At 38.6% G+C, this 17,819-nt stretch overlaps 1 protein-coding gene across 6 annotated transcripts in view; it reads right to left on the reverse strand.

The window, feature by feature from the left end:
* Positions 1 to 340: 340 nt before the first annotated feature.
* The window catches only part of CSRNP3 (cysteine and serine rich nuclear protein 3), a 166,181-nt gene continuing 148,702 nt past the window's right edge, over positions 341 to 17,819 (reverse strand). For all 6 annotated transcript variants that reach the window (XM_019553595.1, XM_019553594.1, XM_019553598.1 and 3 more), the window contains 2 exons: positions 14,638 to 14,934; positions 341 to 12,552 (listed from right to left, as the gene is read on the reverse strand). In XM_019553595.1, coding sequence (XP_019409140.1) covers positions 11,503 to 12,552; positions 14,638 to 14,934 — 1,347 coding nt within the window. In that variant the 3' untranslated portion in view covers positions 341 to 11,502. The remainder of the gene's footprint in view (positions 12,553 to 14,637; positions 14,935 to 17,819) is intronic.

Here is a 17,819-nt window from a genome sequence, read left to right on the forward strand (position 1 = left end):
ATTTCTCCCACAACTCTGTTTAATTAAAATCTGGATGCTGCTGCTCATTAAGGTGAAAATACAAGAAATACCAAATAAGGTATTTCTTGTACAGTTATATGCTAATTACTATCATTTAAAAAATGAAACAAGGAAACGTTGCTTACTAATGCATTACATTAAGGCTATCTGAAATGGGACATGTGCTAACTAGTGGGGAGGCTTGTCGGTTCTCTCTACTGTTCTTTCTCCCATCTGGAGGAGAAGAGAGATCTTATTAATTTTGATGCTGCTAGACAGAGAGGAAAATGTTAGCCATTGTATTTTAAAGAATAAGATGCACAATGCAGAAATACAATAGTTGATGTAATGTAGAAACCTGTTTTACTTCATTGCAAACAAATGGACAATATATATTGTACAATATATAATAAAAATACAGCAGAATACAAGTGCCACTAATAAACCAAAAAACCCCTAATGTTAAGACTTAAAAATGCTCATTTTGTAATATATACACTGCAGTAATAAGCCACAATAAATACATCAATTTCCATATCATTCATAATAAATACTGAAAATATAAATACAGAAGAATACAGTTAATTTGAATAAATTATTACAACATAAGGTCCAGGTTAAGTTCAGTTGATTATTGTAGCTTATATTACCCTTTGGCATCTTTGATGTTACAACTTATAAAACAAAGGAAATCTAGGAAATGTGTAATTCACAATGTTCTAATGTAAAATGATGTTCATGTCATTAGCTTTTAAGAGGAACTTCTTTCCATTTGCATTCTTACAAACAAACAGTTTGAAAGCAACAGTCCAATAAAAAAAGCTGCTTTACTTCTGAGACCTCCATAATTTTAGCATGTAAGTCCAGTTACTTAACATAGAAAATAAAATGTGTTAATTACTTGGCAATAGAACTATTTAAAAAAAATGACAGTGTTAGTAGAAATTATACAGACTTTAAGCAAACTACTGTAAGCATACTGTGACAATGCTATTCCCATTTGATAGACCATACTTTAAATTTGAATGGATATCCATGTGAAAGACAATTATCACACATGCTTTTTCACCTATGATTTAACACACTATGTACTTCATTAACTTACTGTCTGTCCATCAATTGTGAATTCATAGAATTTCAGAAGCACCTTTAATATTCTTATACATACTTTGTTGAACCTTTTAAAGAATATGACAAAGGTAGACTATATAAATTCTATATAGTTGATATTTGTTTAAAAAAAACCAAAGAAAGGTATTTTTAACATGAAAAATGTCTTTGTAATAAATGTGGAATGACTTTTCATACAAAATTGATATAATCTCTTAGTTTTAGGTGTAACCATATCAAAATAACAAAGTGCCATGTTCTATGTATTAACCAGTACATCTGTAGTAATTTTATTTTCAAAAGGTTATTACACCAGAAATGCAATTTAAATTAAAAAAGCAGATCAACTTTACTAAGACACTATTACAGGCTGAGGCTGTTAGGAACAGATTTGTAATCTACAGATTTTGACTATTTCTGCACTGTTAAATGTCTAGCGCTTATTTTACATCAAACACTTTTAAAACATGTTTCACAAACTACACTTCAGACATTTCCATAGAAGTGCCTACAATCAGTCAATTAAAAGAAGGGCCCAGTTATTAAACACTTTTACATGGACATTAGGTATCTTTTGCAGAACTAGCTGGGTGATGGTTTTGTGCGTAACATTTTGGAAATACAAATAGCTGCAGCGCAGGTTCACATAACAGTATGACTTCTGTTTTTAAGAGAAGCTGCTACTAGTGTACATAACAATATAACCCTGTTGGGAAGCCGAAAACTGTTCAGCCTGCATATCGGAAACTACCTGGTGGATGTGATTTCACAGGAAACGCAAACGTTCCAGAAATAAAAACTGACTTTCATTCACAATCTAAAACAGATCCAAGTCCGTAAAAAAAATTAAGACATAGAATTCTAAGGGAATTAGGAGCCCAACTAGTGCGGACTTTGGAAATCTCAACCTAAGTCAGTGCCCTGGCATTCTTTTTCCTCCTAGCTCTTAGGGTTTAATATCTGAAAATTAGGTCATGTTAAAACATGACTCTGAAGAACTGTGCCCACTAAAATGCTGTTGAATATGAATGCAGTCCAAGAGGCAAGGTATGTTTAACATTGTATTCTCTGGCTATGGGTACTCTGGTTCCAGTAGTGTTTAACCACAGACTTCTAGCATGATGTTAAATGCAATTTTTTCTTATCTTCACTGACTGCCTAGTTTGGTTAATGTTAACTAACACAGCCCATGTCATATTCTAATATGAGTTAGTTTCCAGAGAAGAAGACTTACAATACTTGCTGTGGGCCTTTCCTTAGCTGTTTATATGGCCATTAGATATCTTTTTTTATTTCTACCATTTATAATTTTGCTATCAGGAGGACAAGCATCTCCCTGTCCCCCTGAAAAAAATAGAAAGAAAAGAAGAAACTGTAAAGATGTTTTATCTAGGTACGTGGTTAAAATTGGAACCATATTTATCATTTTATTTTCCATTATTCCTTCAGGCAGTACAAAAAACTGTTCAGACCTTCTTGGGCTGCTGAAGGCAGAAGAGAAAATTCGAGACCACATTAAACATACAGCAAACTTTTTTCTTTTTCTTTTTTAGTGACCTGTTTCCTCCAAGACACAGCCAAAGCATCTGTTGAATACTCTGCATTACGAAGAGTCTGACAGACTCTGTCATCGCTAATGCTTAAGTGAAAAATGATTAAGCAAAGAACTAATAAATTTACCTTATCATCATCTCTGGAGCTGCTCCACAGCCGCCATGGGTTCTTGATGTGCCTCTGTACTCCTGGGAACCAAGACACCACCTGGGTCCTCCATGTTCTAGGAGTCAATACCCTTTTTCAGTCATCCCACTTCACAAAAACACATCTACTTTCAGACCCAATGCTTCTCTACTTTATAAAACTGGTTTCTCATTTACTGACATCAACAATTTGGAATAAGAAAACTGAGATTATAGTCCATTTCAGTGAACAAATCCTACCTACTTTTACACTTCCCTGCAGGAATGATTTCCTGTTTTCTCTGATTTTGGATGTTTACCCCATGTTTAGGTTATGGCATACTGAGGAGTAGAAGAGCTAGTCCTGTCACTGACTGGGCAGCCACTATTGCTTTATCTCACACTTACGTCACAAGAGGTGACATACATTTCTTTGTCCCTCTTCCCAGCTGTCAACATATCTTAGTTTTGCTTAGGGAACTCCACAGGACTTTGAGAAAAAATACAATCATCCCCTTTCTAATAATCAGATACCTTATAGACAAGCTGTTAGGATGCCATACTGTGCCAGTGAAGCTGCTGCCTGAACGAAGCAGCTGCCCTTCTCTGCCTGCTTGTGGGATGTGGGGATTAGGCAACTGAATAAACATCATTCTGCATCTATCAGGTTTGCACCCACCTCATCCTCAGTTTCTCTTTTTCTCTGACAACTTTATCAAACCAGGAGTATTTATTTCCTTTTATCCCCACGGTGGGTGCGTCAACACGAGACACTAAGTGTGCAGTAGCCTAATAACACTGCGCAGTAGCATGCCAGGCAAAACCCTTGCTAATATGCTACTGTGTGGTAATATGAAGCAACTGCACAGTTAACGTCTGAAAAAAAAAACATGCACAGGTGCTATTGCGCAGTAGTGCAAGTTACTGCGCATTGATTCAGTACTTGGTTACCCTGCATTAATGGATGTGTAGATGCACCCAGTAGGGCTTAAATGGAGTACTGAGGGGAGGGAAAGACAGGATGGGGGTGAAGAGGGTGTTATTCAGTCCCTGTTCTGCTAGCCCAGTCACATCTTAGTACCAGAGAATGTATTCCCATAACAAAAAAAGCATGGCACTAGCGCTGCCCAATAACAAGCATATCATCTCATCCTTAATGGGAAACCACATTTCAAAGGCAATTTTTCTCAGAGAATAAGCTAACACAAGCAAGGGTTTAAAGCACTAAATTTGGCCAAAAGGTGTGAAGATTCATGCAATAAATGCTACAGTGTGGGTTATTTGGAAGGCAGGGAACTCAGGCAGCTCTCATGAAAGAGTTGTTTATAGTCCTCCTTCCTTTCCAAGTAACGCTGATGCTAATATTGTTGGACATTAATGGCAATTAAGTTAAAGGCTGCTGTAAAAATCTAGGAAAAACAATACTTGGTGACCCACAAAGAACTTATGACCAACTTCATTGACTCGGATTCCCTTACAATTAACATCTGTTTCTCATGTCACAATTTTCTTGCTTTGAATTGCACAGCTCTTGGAGAAAGAAGAGAATTAGTAGTGAGTACCAAGACAGTAATTACGGAGAACAGCAATACTGAGCAAAGTGCACTGCTCTTGAATTCTGGGAACTTCTTTACAGATGCAAATCTTGAAATTCCTCATATTGACTGTGGAATATGTTGAAGAACTGGGATATTTACTTCTATCTGTTCTATTTTTCTGAAAATAATGGTAGTTTTCTACTACTAATTTTAAAAAAATAGTAATCAGATTTTATATTTTAGAAATAGATTCTCTAGAATATAGCGTCTCTGAGTTAATTCTATCCTTTTTACTATTAATATTTTATATCAAATGATCTGTAAGCACAATAAACTACAGGATCTATTTATTCTTTGGCCCCTCCAGGGGAGCTTCACATTCCTAAGACCTGAGGATTTCTCCATTTTATTGTCCTCATAGTACTCAGCCTTCAGCCCTGAGCACTGAAACAATTAGAGCAAGAATCAAGTCCAGGTCATTGCACTGTAGAGTACTCCCAATAAACCACCACATCACTTATGCAGCATATCCTCTTAAAACACTGTGGTGGGCCAGATTGTCTCTTTCCTTCTTGCTCTGGGTTGAGAGCACTGTATAGCTGAACTGCTTCAGGAGTCAGTTGTAACTTTTGGCCTGGTTCCTCCCTTGTTTCAGGTGTAGAGGAAGAAAGTGGTCCATACAAAATGATTTGCCTCTCTGCCTGGCTCAGATATGCTAGATGATGTATTGGTGGGGAGAGACAGAGAGCAGGTGATTCCCAACCCCCACAATTTCTCATGCCTACCCTGGAAGAAGGAAGCAGTGGCTTAGTGGTGCCTGCTTTCCCTTCTGCACATATACTGGCAAATGAGGAAGCCATGCAATAGGGTAGGGCAGTCTCTTGACTGCACTGCGAGACCGTGTAGAGCAAGTCATCAATTTGCCTTCTAATGGAGAAGCAAATATTTACTTACTAAATATTTAGCAGTTTTTTCAGTTCCTGGTTTCAAAATTTACTGTGGATTTATTATTGCTTGAGGCTTTTCCTCATGTTTGCTTAGCTCCCGGCAAGAGACTCCTGCTCTTGTGCTATGTCAGTGGCAAAATTCCTTCTAGACTTTGGCACAGACGTGTGCTGTCTGCCATCTAGTTGTGGTAAAAGTACAGAAGAGTGACTTAAAAAACCCCAAATCAAAACAAAACAAAACAAAAATCCCCAGGAAGCATAGTAATACCTAGCAGAGTACCACCTAGGATGGCCATTGGCCCTATCTTATGCCAGACCGTCCTGTTTTTAAATCCTTTGTCCTTTGCCTGTTTCTCAATGAAGACTGGTCTGCAAAAAAATCCCTTTTCAGTTCACTGCTGGAAATACATGTCAATCGGTCGTCCTTGCAATTCTGTTGGCTGAGCTTAGAGCTAGGGCAGTGCACAGCCAGGAGCAGGGTTCCCAGCTAGGGAGGGAGGGAGGTGGCCTTTTTGTGATGGCCCTGCTCTTTCCTGATGATTGGGTGAAGGGCCTGGTGGACCTACCCATGAATTAACATTTTTGGTACTTGGCCAAGAGGCAGGGGCCCCACCACCTCGCTGCTTATTGGCCAAGGGGGCCACCCTTCACCAAGGACATGTCCTGTACTTTGGGGATGAGTCAGTGGCCACCCTAGTACCACCACCAATTGTGCCCTTTTACAGGCAGGGAAACTGAGGCTTAGATAGGTTACGTGACCCAAATCACAGAGCAAGCCAATGTCAATGCTAGGAACAGAACCCAAGTGTCCTAAGTCTGAGTCAAGAGCATAAGCCATTAGTGCCTAATACAGAAAAACTCTTAAGCATTAAAACTCCTAACAAATTCTCCATTTTGGTTACATTTACCTGTAATAAATGGATCTGGTTTATGGCAAATTCTCCTCCTAGGTAGGTGGTGAGTGTTTTGTTAAAGAGGTTTTTTTCAAGCCTTTTGGTGATGCACGTCACAATTGAGTATTCAGTACCAAATCAAATACTGGATACATAAATATTGAATTATTGTAAAATTAGTTCAGATGACATTATAATCTTGACTCTGATCAGTGGAAATACTGTATATAATAATACATTACTGGTAAAAGCAGATTTCTGTGCAATAACACAAACAGTCTCTGCACAGATCTTTTTTTTAGCTGATCATGGATGAAAAGTTGGGTTACTTAACCAAGATTTATGCAGAAAGAAAATGGTGTTGCCCCAAGATGGGATAAATTAACAAAGAATTAGTAATTTATTCAGTTTTAAAAGCCAGTCTTTAGCAAAAGTATGTTTTAAATTATTAACAGTCGTGCTCTGTGTAGCATACAATCAGAAATTCTCTATGAAAAACAAATGACACATGATCAAATTGCTGCATTTTCTGTTGACTAGTTCTTCTTCTAATGTTCCAGTGGGCATGAGCTATAGCTTTATGCAATTACCACAATTTTTTAATGGAAAAGTAGTATTTGCACACCTAACATTAGCTAAAGCCTCATATGTTAGCTTTAAGGACATGTCTTTCAAGAGAAGCAAACTTTATTTCCTTAGGGAAAAAACGTAGAGTCAATTCTATGTACTGTTTTCAGTATGCAAACTATATGGTGTTCTAGTAAAAGAAAATGTTGTAGGGTTACATATGTAGAAAAACACTGGAACACATGGATACCAGGGACACATTTCCAATACAAATATTTTTTACCAACTTATTAACTGACTTTCAAAATGATCTGGTTTTTTGTTTTGTTTTGTTTTGTTTTGTTTATCAATGACTGTTATTAGGAACCAACAAGTATCTTTTAGATGTGAAGCTGATATAGTTTTCCTTAGCACATGGTCTGGATAGCCATCTTTAAAAGAAATGTTTCAATATATGACATGCTACATCTGTACGGAAGAAATACACTGCTATTTGTTATTTAACAACATAACCTTTTTAGCACACAGAAATAAGTTTCACAAAAGTTAAAATACTGGCTAGCTTTGCACAGGAAATAACCCACTTAGTTACTTAAGCAGTAGGATACTGTTTTTCCTCATACACATTACTAGAGGTGGGCCACAAGAAGATGGAAAAGCATCAAATCTCAGAGATTCCCAAACTAGTAGCTAGTTATCCTTAATCCAGTGGCATCATTGCTTCCAAATGAACACAAAAGGATCACAAAATGGAAGTTAGCATTACTCACTTCCAACTTTTAAAGCCTCATCTAAACTTCAAAGCATATGAGCATATGTTGGGTTGTACTGTGCTTTGTTTCCTCCCTGACTGACACATCTATGCCCCAAAAGCCCTAGTGTAGACAGTTATAATTTTTCTGTCAGAGAAGCGATTAAAGCTATTTTGGGAAAGTAGTTCTTTTGCCAGTAACAACTCTGTCTCCATTATGGGGGTTGCTGGTCTTTTTCTACCTGTATTATAGTGTTGAAGTGATGTTGGACCCATAATGGTTCAGGAAGTATGTGAGAGGCATGGATTTTTATCAGTGACATCTTTTATTGAACCAACTGCATGGTTGGGATAGATTTAGACAAGCTTTCAAAGAAGCATGCATTGTAATCCAGACCTGTTGAGATGTATCCCAACCATGCTGTTGGTTCACTAAAAGATGTATCACCCACAACAAATCCCTACCGGTGTCATGTAAGTTAGACCATAGAATCTTTTCCGGTGTAGGCAAGCTTTGACCTTATGCTATGCTTTGAGCAAGAAACATGCAGATCTGAGGAATGACCATGATAGTGAAACCTGAGAGCACGTCTAGGCCAAGAAGCAATAGATTTGAGAAAGAATGACCAAAAATAGGAGGGCGTTACTATACAGCCTGGTCAGGTATATTCAGAGGAAATTAAAACACCCTCACTATCTCCTAGTAACCGGTTCTACCTTCAACTGGAGAAAATACTATAGCAAACATTGTACAGAAGTGCTTTCTTCTTTCCCACTTCTTTTTAGGCTGCTTATCATCTTGAGCAATATGCTTCTGAGGGAAGGAAATGTATTTACTTCTAATATAGCAGCAGGAGGAAACATAAGAACAGTGATGCTTGTGGTTTTGGCTTTGCAGGCCAGATGAACAACACAGGGATGGGCCAGATGGGCTGGACTGGGACCTGTGCCTCCCATACATACTGAGATTGTCCCTGCACTGCCCCTGTGTGCTGGGATCAGACTTTGGGACCCTGTGCGATGCATCTCTGAGGGTCCCATATCACTTCCATCCAGCTGGGATCCAGCTCTGGGGGCCCTGCACTACTTTCACTTGGCCCCCACTTGCTGTGATCAGGCCCAGTGCTGCCCTCTTTCCCTCATCTAGCAAGCAGGGCTGCAGCCCTTTGAGGGTCCCCACAGATCCGTGGGGAGCCCCACAGGATGGGTGACATGGTGCCAGGCCAGAAGTTGAGCACTCCTGGATAAGAACAGAAGCAGCTATGTTTACACAGCATCTAGCACAAAGGTCTTGGAAACTTACTGAAATATAACTACTAAATAATAACCCTCATTTCAGTATTTTAGAGCTGAGCTGCATTTTAACTATTGATCTTAGTGCTTTACTTGCTAACACTACTGAAGGTATTTTTCATCTGGAAATGCAGAGGTCATGACAAGAGTTTTTTATTGCTCAGTAACAGAACAACTAACACAGCAAAATTCTCATCTACTTTTCACCTGAGTGAAATCTACTGGCTAAGTGTGCATGAGCCCACCTCCCTTTAGTGACCAGCCCACACTGAGGTTAAGAACCTGCTACTGCCTTACAGCTACTCCTTGAGCTCAAGCAGTAGAGGCTTGTGCTTTTGGTGCTGGTGTTGGGAGAGCCAGGCTTTCTGTCTGCTGTTAACTCATGATGTCTGTACACATATACTCAGTGAGTCATGTGTGCCCCATAAAATCATGAGAGCTCTGGACAGAGGTATATTTTCTGTATGCCTGCGTATTTTTGTTTTAGCAAACATATTTAATTGGTTTCTCTTTAAAAGTAAAGATGACCATTTGCTGCATAAATGCTGAGAACACCTGACTGTACATCCTTTGGAGAAAGGAAATAGGTTGCTACTACAAATTAGAGGAACAGAACTCTAAAATGGCAGAACGGCTGCTTTAGATGATAAGTTAAAGTGGGCTGTCCTTTCCCAGGATATAGGAATGCCATGAATATAACGTATGTATTTCTTAGCGAAACAGGATTTATCTCAAAGAAATCACAATAAAAGCATTCATGAATTAACATAGGAACAAACCAACAACAACAAAAATGCTCTCTCAGAGAGAAGACATCAACAGCTTTTGCCAATTTGGTGTAAAAAATTAATTGACAATGGTTGTAGACAAGCAGCATAAAGGCAACAGTAAATCATGACTTCTTTTTTCAAAGAGCCTCTTTTAAACATGGTAATCTTTCTACTGGAGTACTCTACATGCTTTTATAAAGAGCTACTCACCTGAACAGCCAGTGAAACAGAGTTGAAATGTATACTATGCTTATATGCATCTCTCTCAACAATTCATTTTAACTTTGGTAAAAATTAAGCAGATGTTGTAATTTGACTAGCCAGCCACATATGTCTACATGTTAGACTAATGGACATATAACAAAAGATACTTCAATATCAAAGCAAGATTTTGAAGTGTTGTGCTGCATTTTATATAAGGCAATGCAGTTAGCTGTAGCTACATGAACGTACCAAAAATGGGCTTCTACTAATTCTTTAGAAAAAATAACTTTTGATGATAAGTTAATGGATGGTATAAAGCATACATCATATTTCTCATTACCCTTTGAAAAAGAAATGAAAACATGATAATGGATATGCATGAGAAATTGCCTCAGTTTTCACAGGTATAAAACTTCTGAACCCAGGGTCTTAACTGAATATGCAGCTTCTAGTACCACATTTAGTCTATTAATAGTGATAAGTGATTCTATACATGTAGGATCTGATCAAAAGTCCACAGAAGGACTTCTGATAAGGCTCTTCTTTTATAACAATAGCTAAAAAGGTAGGAAAATCTAGGGCTCCCCACTTACACACACACACACACACACACACACACACACACACACACACACACACACACACTTACTTTTCCATGCTTCATTTACTCTCTAAGCAGCTAAGCTCTTTGCTTTTACTAATTACTTATTGAGGCTTTCATAAACTGGCTTCGGAAAACTTGTATCATATTCAGTACAATGCACCTGTATATTACAGAGATCTTAAAATCTGCAGCCATGGTATTTCTCCAAAATGGTTCCCAGTTTCCACAGTTAATAAGGTACTGCAAAATGGCACTAAAGTGCATTAGCAAGCTGAATGTTTATAGAGCTAAAGGTGCTGGGTGACTTTAAACTGCTGCTTTGTCTTCTTTATACACAACATCAATTTTCTCTATGGGGAGGTTAGCTGTGGGATGCCATTGATTCCAGCTTTAACAGAGGATTGTCCTACCTTTCACCTTTATAGAAAACGTAAATGCCACCTTACTGACACTTCTGTTTGTCAAAAATAGTAAAAAGAGACCCCATGTACCTTCAAGATTACATTTTAAAAGAAGTTGCATGGAGTGGTCATAAAAAATGTATATGGTACTCCAGATGAAATTTAAGTGGGCATGCTCTGTATTACTAGCTATGGATCTTCAGGTCAAATGAACATGCTGTTCATTTTTATCAAAAACATGAGTACTAAACTATCATAAATAAAATACATACAGTACAGAACAATTAAAACTTTTCCATACAGTAATTACTTCTACATTAAAAAGTCACCATCTTTGTCAGATATGTTGAAAATTTAGGACTCTAAATATGATTATTTCAAAGTATCTTTTTTTAACAATCTTGCACAGGCCCGACAATCAAAAACATGAAGCTTTGATTCAGATAGCTTGGCAGGTTTCACACAGTTTGACAGGTAGGCTACTTTGAAATACGTATATATTTTTAATTTATGCATTTTCTATCAAAAGACAGTTTTTCCCCCCATCTTTTTGAAACTTTACATGAACTGCTGTTGTGCAATGCCACAGCCATGTAGCTTGAAAGAAAAAAACAAAAGGTGTCTGGAATATTACCCATAGTCCGAGTTTTCATTGTCCACAGCTTAAAAAACTTACGGTGCTAGGAAATCCAATGTAATCAGAGTGCATTTAAATAAAGGAATGCAGTCCTAGAATAACTTCATGTTAAACAGGTACTGTTTCCACAACAGGTGATTTGATGCACTCTTCATGCAATCTGCTCTTTTCTGAAAGGTTTATAGAATTCTCAGCAGGATGCTCTGGTACATGACTGTCGCCATTCAGAGCTGAAACAAATCCATCTTGAGAGGGACTTTTCAAGTATGAGTGAAATTCCACTTGGGGGTGGTTTGGCCTGTGTTCAGCATACAAACTATTACATGGAACACTGTTATCACCTTCTGAAGAAGAGCAGCAAACTATCACAGAGGGGTTTGCAGAAGGGTAATGAGGGCTGCTGTAACTTTCCTCTGATTGCCGTGTATAGTCAACAAACTGCTCTGAAGTCATATTGTAAGGCACCAGAGAAAGACTACCATTTTTAACAGTGTCCCTTTCTGAGTAGGTCTCACTGATCTGGTTAGCAGTGCCAGGGGCATGGTTCTCTATTTGGTAATACAGAGTTGAAGAGTTAGTATAATATGAGGCATTTTTAGAGTGGTTTTCGTGCACTGCAGTGCCATCAGAATAGCAAAGGACAGAAGGAAGCGGTACCACGCCAGCATGGGAGCCCATGCTTTCTACAAAATCATCCACTTTTTCTTCTTCATCATCATCATCTTCATCTTCCTCCTCCTCTTCATCGTCATCATCATCCGATTCACTGGGTGCTAAACTTTGTGTGCTAGAATCTGTAACTCCGCTACAAAAGCTGCTTCCATCCTCTTCCTCCTCCTCTTCCCCTGGACAATCCAAGGCCTCAGCTGACTGCAGGTGCATCACTGCAGCCTGAGGTTCAGTTTCAATCTCAAAATTCTCTGCAATTGAATACTCTACTGGATGGGGTGCTTGGCTCATGGAACTAGTGTGAGCACTTATCTCACTGTGGCAACCATTTAGTGCAGGAACTTGCTGCTCTCTATTTTTCTCCAATTCAAGTTTCATTATTGTGTGCAGAAAATGAGTCCGTACACGGATGGGGTTAAATTCAATTCTACCTGCTGTATTGCTACACCCTTCTTTAGTGCAACCACATGGAAAAGACATACGATCCACCTTTTTAAAAAAAAGAATACACATTAACTACACATACAATGAAACCAATGATAGCGAAAGACAAAATTATTCATTCAGGGAAAGCACACAGTGCAACATGTATGGAAAAAAATAGTCCAAAGCAGATATACTTATTTGGAGGGAGAACCCTAGAAAGCAGTAAAATCATACAGAGCAGCAAGTTAAACATGGACTAACAATGTGGTATGGCTGGGGAAAAATGCCAGTGGAGTTTTAGGTTTCATACACAGAGGCTTCACTGGAACTAGAAATAAACAATTTCTCTTTCTATGCCTCTGCTATAAACACATCAGAAATGCTGTGTTCATTTGTGGACCTCTTATTATCAGAAAGCTGGTGAACTGGATGGGAAGCAGAGTAGGAACAAGAATGATTAACAGTCATGGAAGACTTGTGAAGAAAGATATACATTAAGAATTAAATATATAAGGCTTGAGAGCACACTAAGAGGGGGAGACCAAGAAATTAAAGCTGGAACCTGGGATAAATTTTAGAAGAGACTTCAGAGAAAGCACAAAGCACTGCGAGCAGCAAGAATATAATGTAGATATCTTATACCTAAATGGATCCCAAATCAGGTACCCTGGTCAGATGCTTAAATTCTACAGTTTTTCACTTACAATCTGACTGCTGTAATTACGTGTGGTGCAAAAGTGGAAACACATGAGGTGATCTAGTCAAGTAGTTCTCAGCTAGTATCTCATGGAGATGTCATGGGTAGAGTCCATAAGCAGATCAGGGGTGGGAGAAAGGCTGAAGTGTTCAGCAGACTCTCCCAAATGTTCTTCCTGTGCCCCTGCTCTCAGTGCATTAATTCCCAAAATGGAAATGGTGGTGCTACCCTAGTGTGGCACTGTATGTATACTATCTCTGCTGAGAGGCAAAGCTATTCGTTCAAGTGCAGCGCTGCACACATATGGCTATGCTTCTTCCATTCCAGAGCTACAGTGTCTAGCTACAGAACTAGCTTGGTTGTCTTTGCAGCCTTCCTGGCAAGAGGACCATTTGGGAGATGCACAGCACTAAGGCCTATAGAGTTGGGGGTAGTTTGACTGCAGAATGGCAAGTAAGGTTGGGGGGACTGGCAGACTGTGAAGCTGTGTGGGTCTATCATGGATGGTTGAGGTGAGTTGAGAAACAGTAATCTAGTCCATTTCCCTGGTAGTGCAGGACTGAAAACAGACAGTGTATGAATATTAAAGAGTGCAAACTCCAAGAAAGGAAATAAATTGTTTAGGGTTGTACAGAGTATGTAACTTGGAATAAATTCTTGGATTAAGAAATTATGAAAAGGAACATTCAGAGAAACTTTGTGATGGTGAGAGATAGGGTGTAACCCAAGTTAGACAAATGGAAGTAGTAGAAATCTCTTTGTCTGAAACATTTAAAATTATACTGGTGAAAGCTCTGGTAAATATGCTTTAAGGAATACAATTCTGATTGTCAGAGACACTAGCTATATGACATAACAATGTCATTTCAACTCTAATATCTATAATTCTATTATGAAGGACAATGAGGTTATAGTGAAGGACAGTAAGGCATGCTTCCTTTACTGCTTCTTACTCTGAGCATGGACTTCAATTCATATTTGAGCATAATCCTCTCATCAAGATGGGACTAAATGGGTACAGTTTGAAGTCACTGAAGAACTGTACTTAGGGGGGGAAAGATGCATAGCTAAAAATAAAAGCTAATGTAATATCCTGTGTGAAATCTGCAGGCTTAAAGGTTCATGACTCATCTATCATTTCTGGTGAGTGTTTAGTTAAAGGTCCACATAAGGATGTGGGGAACTGACTACCTGTACTTAGAAGAAAAACTTATAGAGCCTATCTGTCTACAAATTATAATAAAAAATAACCCAGTTTTAAAGGGTTAGATTTGTCTAGCACATCAACTGTACTTAACAAAACCCAGGTTGGGCCTTTTTTTCTTTTTTTAACTGTTTCTAAGACCCACAAATTTCAGCAATTAGTAATCCATTACCCTCAGTACAATTGCAGCTCCCCATGTCCGTTTATACTCTGCTAGTTAAAGAATGAATATAATCAAGTTCTTTACCTGGCATTTGATGCCTGCGAGGCTGCAAGTACAAGTTTCTGGATCACAGAATACTCGGCAGTCACAGCCACAATCCTCTCTGGACAGGCGGATGGCCCGCAGCTCATGTTTTTCCTCCACATCAATCTTTTTCACTCCAGAGGCTCGCAGCAGGGCCCTTCGTTTCTTTGTTGGTAAAGGCTGTAGGAAGAAGTACTCATCTACCTCAGTGTTGTCTAAATCAATGTCATCATCAGAAATGTCATCCAGCGTTAGGGTATTAGCTTCTTCAGATTCCACTGTGCCATTCTTTGTCATCTGTAACACAGAGCAGTTAACACAGTGTTTAGACTGTGCTCTTTCTAAAGCTCATTTATATTGCAAACATAGTAATTATAGTTTACTCATTTCATAATGCAGACAGTCAGTAAATCCAAGTTGCCTAATAGGTTTTCTATAGTTTTTTCCCCCAGATATTTTTCCTTTCAGACTCAGCATGGAAATAAAAAAGAAGTACCATGAACTAAGCTTTCAACAACAGTTGTGAAATGCGGATGAAAAACCTCAGTAGTGTCACCCTCCATTTTGCTGGAAATTGCATGTCTCAGAGAAATCATGAATGCTTCATGCTGCCTGCAAATTTCAGGACAGAGATTAAGTAAAACCAAGTATAACATTTCTAATGAGCAACACCAGTGATAGAATCAATATGCTCGCTCATGTGGGCAGTAGTATCAGGCCTGAAGTCATGGAAGAGACTCATAAATTAAACTCTCTTTGCAGCAATGGTAATGACTCCTTCAGCAGGAACCCATGAAACCATCCAAATGTATTTTCATGTACTAAAACACTTCAAAACTTCTAATGCTTCAGTTTTGCAACCCCCCTTCTATCTGAATAACAGCACATAGCACAGCACTGGGCCAGCTTTCACAGATTTCTTGTTCCAGCAAGGCTATCTTCCATGCTAAACTGGGACTGTGGGGGCAAAAGGGAGCTTTAATTTACTTCTACGTTATACTGATGTATGGGCCAGCCCATAGGTGGAGTCTCAGGCTGCTCTATCCTGCCACCGCTGAAGGTCAGCTGCCTATGATGATACTCACTACTTCATTAGCCCTGCCTGTACTACCCTTCCTGTAGCTCACAGACGTACTCCTGAAGAGAAAATCATTTGGCTTGAGAATGAACCAAATGGCATATATTTCAAACAAATTCCCCAGGGAGAACACATCTGGTTCTTTCTACATTCCTTCCTAATTCTGAGCTACACAAGGAGAACACAGCACTACACGACTGAGGTGCCCCGTCTAGTTTGCAAAATGTAAACATTCCCCGCAAGTGCAATAACACCTTTTTTTTGCTGAGTGCTGCGTCCTTCTTCCTTGGTGATGAGAAACCGAGTTGATTTAAAAACAAACAAACAGATTATTAGATTTGGCCTTCTTATGGACCACAGTTTCAGGGGACGTATGCCGATTTACACCAGCTGAACATACGAGTTCATTGCTTTGTACGTGTGACTGCTGTTGGTCTAAAAACTCATCTAACGTTACATTTCCACACCATTATTTTTCAGTTAAAAGCCACCCAGGGCAACCTGGATCACACAGTCTCTAACAGGCACCTTCCATTTGAATGTATGATTTCAGATTTTTGATTGATGCAACAATTTGAGAAGGCAATGAACAACTCCAAGGGCTAACTCACAAGATCCTCATTCCAGTTTAACACAGGCAACATCTCAAGTGTTGTCCACATTATCACATTCTGCACTACCATGGACATGTGCCTCTGTAAGAACAGAGTAGAATAAACCTGACAACCTCACAATCTTCTTTCCCCACTCCCCTGGTGAGTTTATGTGAATATCCTTTTATCCCCAGAGAAACAAGCATTTGAATAAATACTCTGCACGCTCATTGTAGTGACAGATATTCTTGCTCCTTTACTGCTCAGTCTGCTATCTCTTGAAATTTCATTTCAGGTATGTGCCTTGTACTGAATACACAGTTAGTGTACAAGCTTCCAACTCTATTATATGTTTGATGTTTTTATACACCATAATTATCACCGTTGCTTAGATACTCTCCTTTCTCTATTACTTAATCCTGTCATCTCTGTTACCATGATTCTAGTTATATTTTTCCTCTATGTAATGGGTAAAGGAGCAGCTTTGCCTTATATCCATACAACTACTGCTGCTTTCACTGTGTGCCTTACTGCCTTGGGTACCTTAAATCTCCTACTTGCATTAATAGTCTGTCCTTTCCATAACCTTTTGTATTACAGCTGTCATCTCATGCCTTGTTCAAGCAGTCTAGAGTGAACTTCTACCCAAAGCTTATGGTCTTTATAGTCTTCATTTTAGCATTCTAATAATCATACAAGTTAAAGATATAAGAGACCTTCTATAATTCAGTTATTTCCCTACAAAATCAGGATTAACACAATTCTATTTGTATCAAGGGGATGATCCTGATCTCCTGACTGGCAGCTGGGGATGCTTAACACTGTATAACAAGGAAAAGTTTTCCTTAAAATAAATTAGTGAATCTTCCTTGTTAGTAATTCATTGCTATCTGTAATTCTTGAAAGATTCCTTATCATTTCTACAACTTGCCTCACAAACATAATGATTCCTTCCTATTTCCAGTGTATTCTATCCTTTCTAAAGAACTGCAGCATTCAGATAGTAGTGCCCTGTGATTTTTCACATTGTCTACCATGTTTCATACTCATTTGTCTGAACAAACTTAATTCTTTACGTGCATCCTTTCAAGTCTCTTTTTAAATGTATGGATGGGCATCTTTAAAACCTGACCTAAATGCACTTTATATAATCTTTCTGTTCTATTCCCTTGTTTTCAGTCATTATACTAGCTAGGAAGAGAGTCATGGACTCTCTGGAGCAGGAACTGCTTTAACACATTTTTCCTAGCCATTTCCTAGCATGTGTCCTCTGTCCAGACTATGATATACCCCTCTATGCTAACCTATGACTCTATCCACATATCTGCCTCATTAATACCCAGCAGTTATTTTCTTTCCCTCCTTATGTTAGCTGAATATAGTGTTCATTCATTCTGTTCTCATTTCTTAGTTCAGTGTACTCAAAAATCCATTTAGGACTTCAAAGATCATTCTTCAAAAATGTGGATATTTAAAAAGATACCGAGAAATCACCTCTCACTGAAGGTGCT

Source organism: Crocodylus porosus, unplaced genomic scaffold (assembly GCF_001723895.1).
Source record: "Crocodylus porosus isolate Cpor-Errol unplaced genomic scaffold, CroPor_comp1, whole genome shotgun sequence".
Lineage (NCBI taxonomy): Eukaryota > Metazoa > Chordata > Crocodylia > Crocodylidae > Crocodylus > Crocodylus porosus.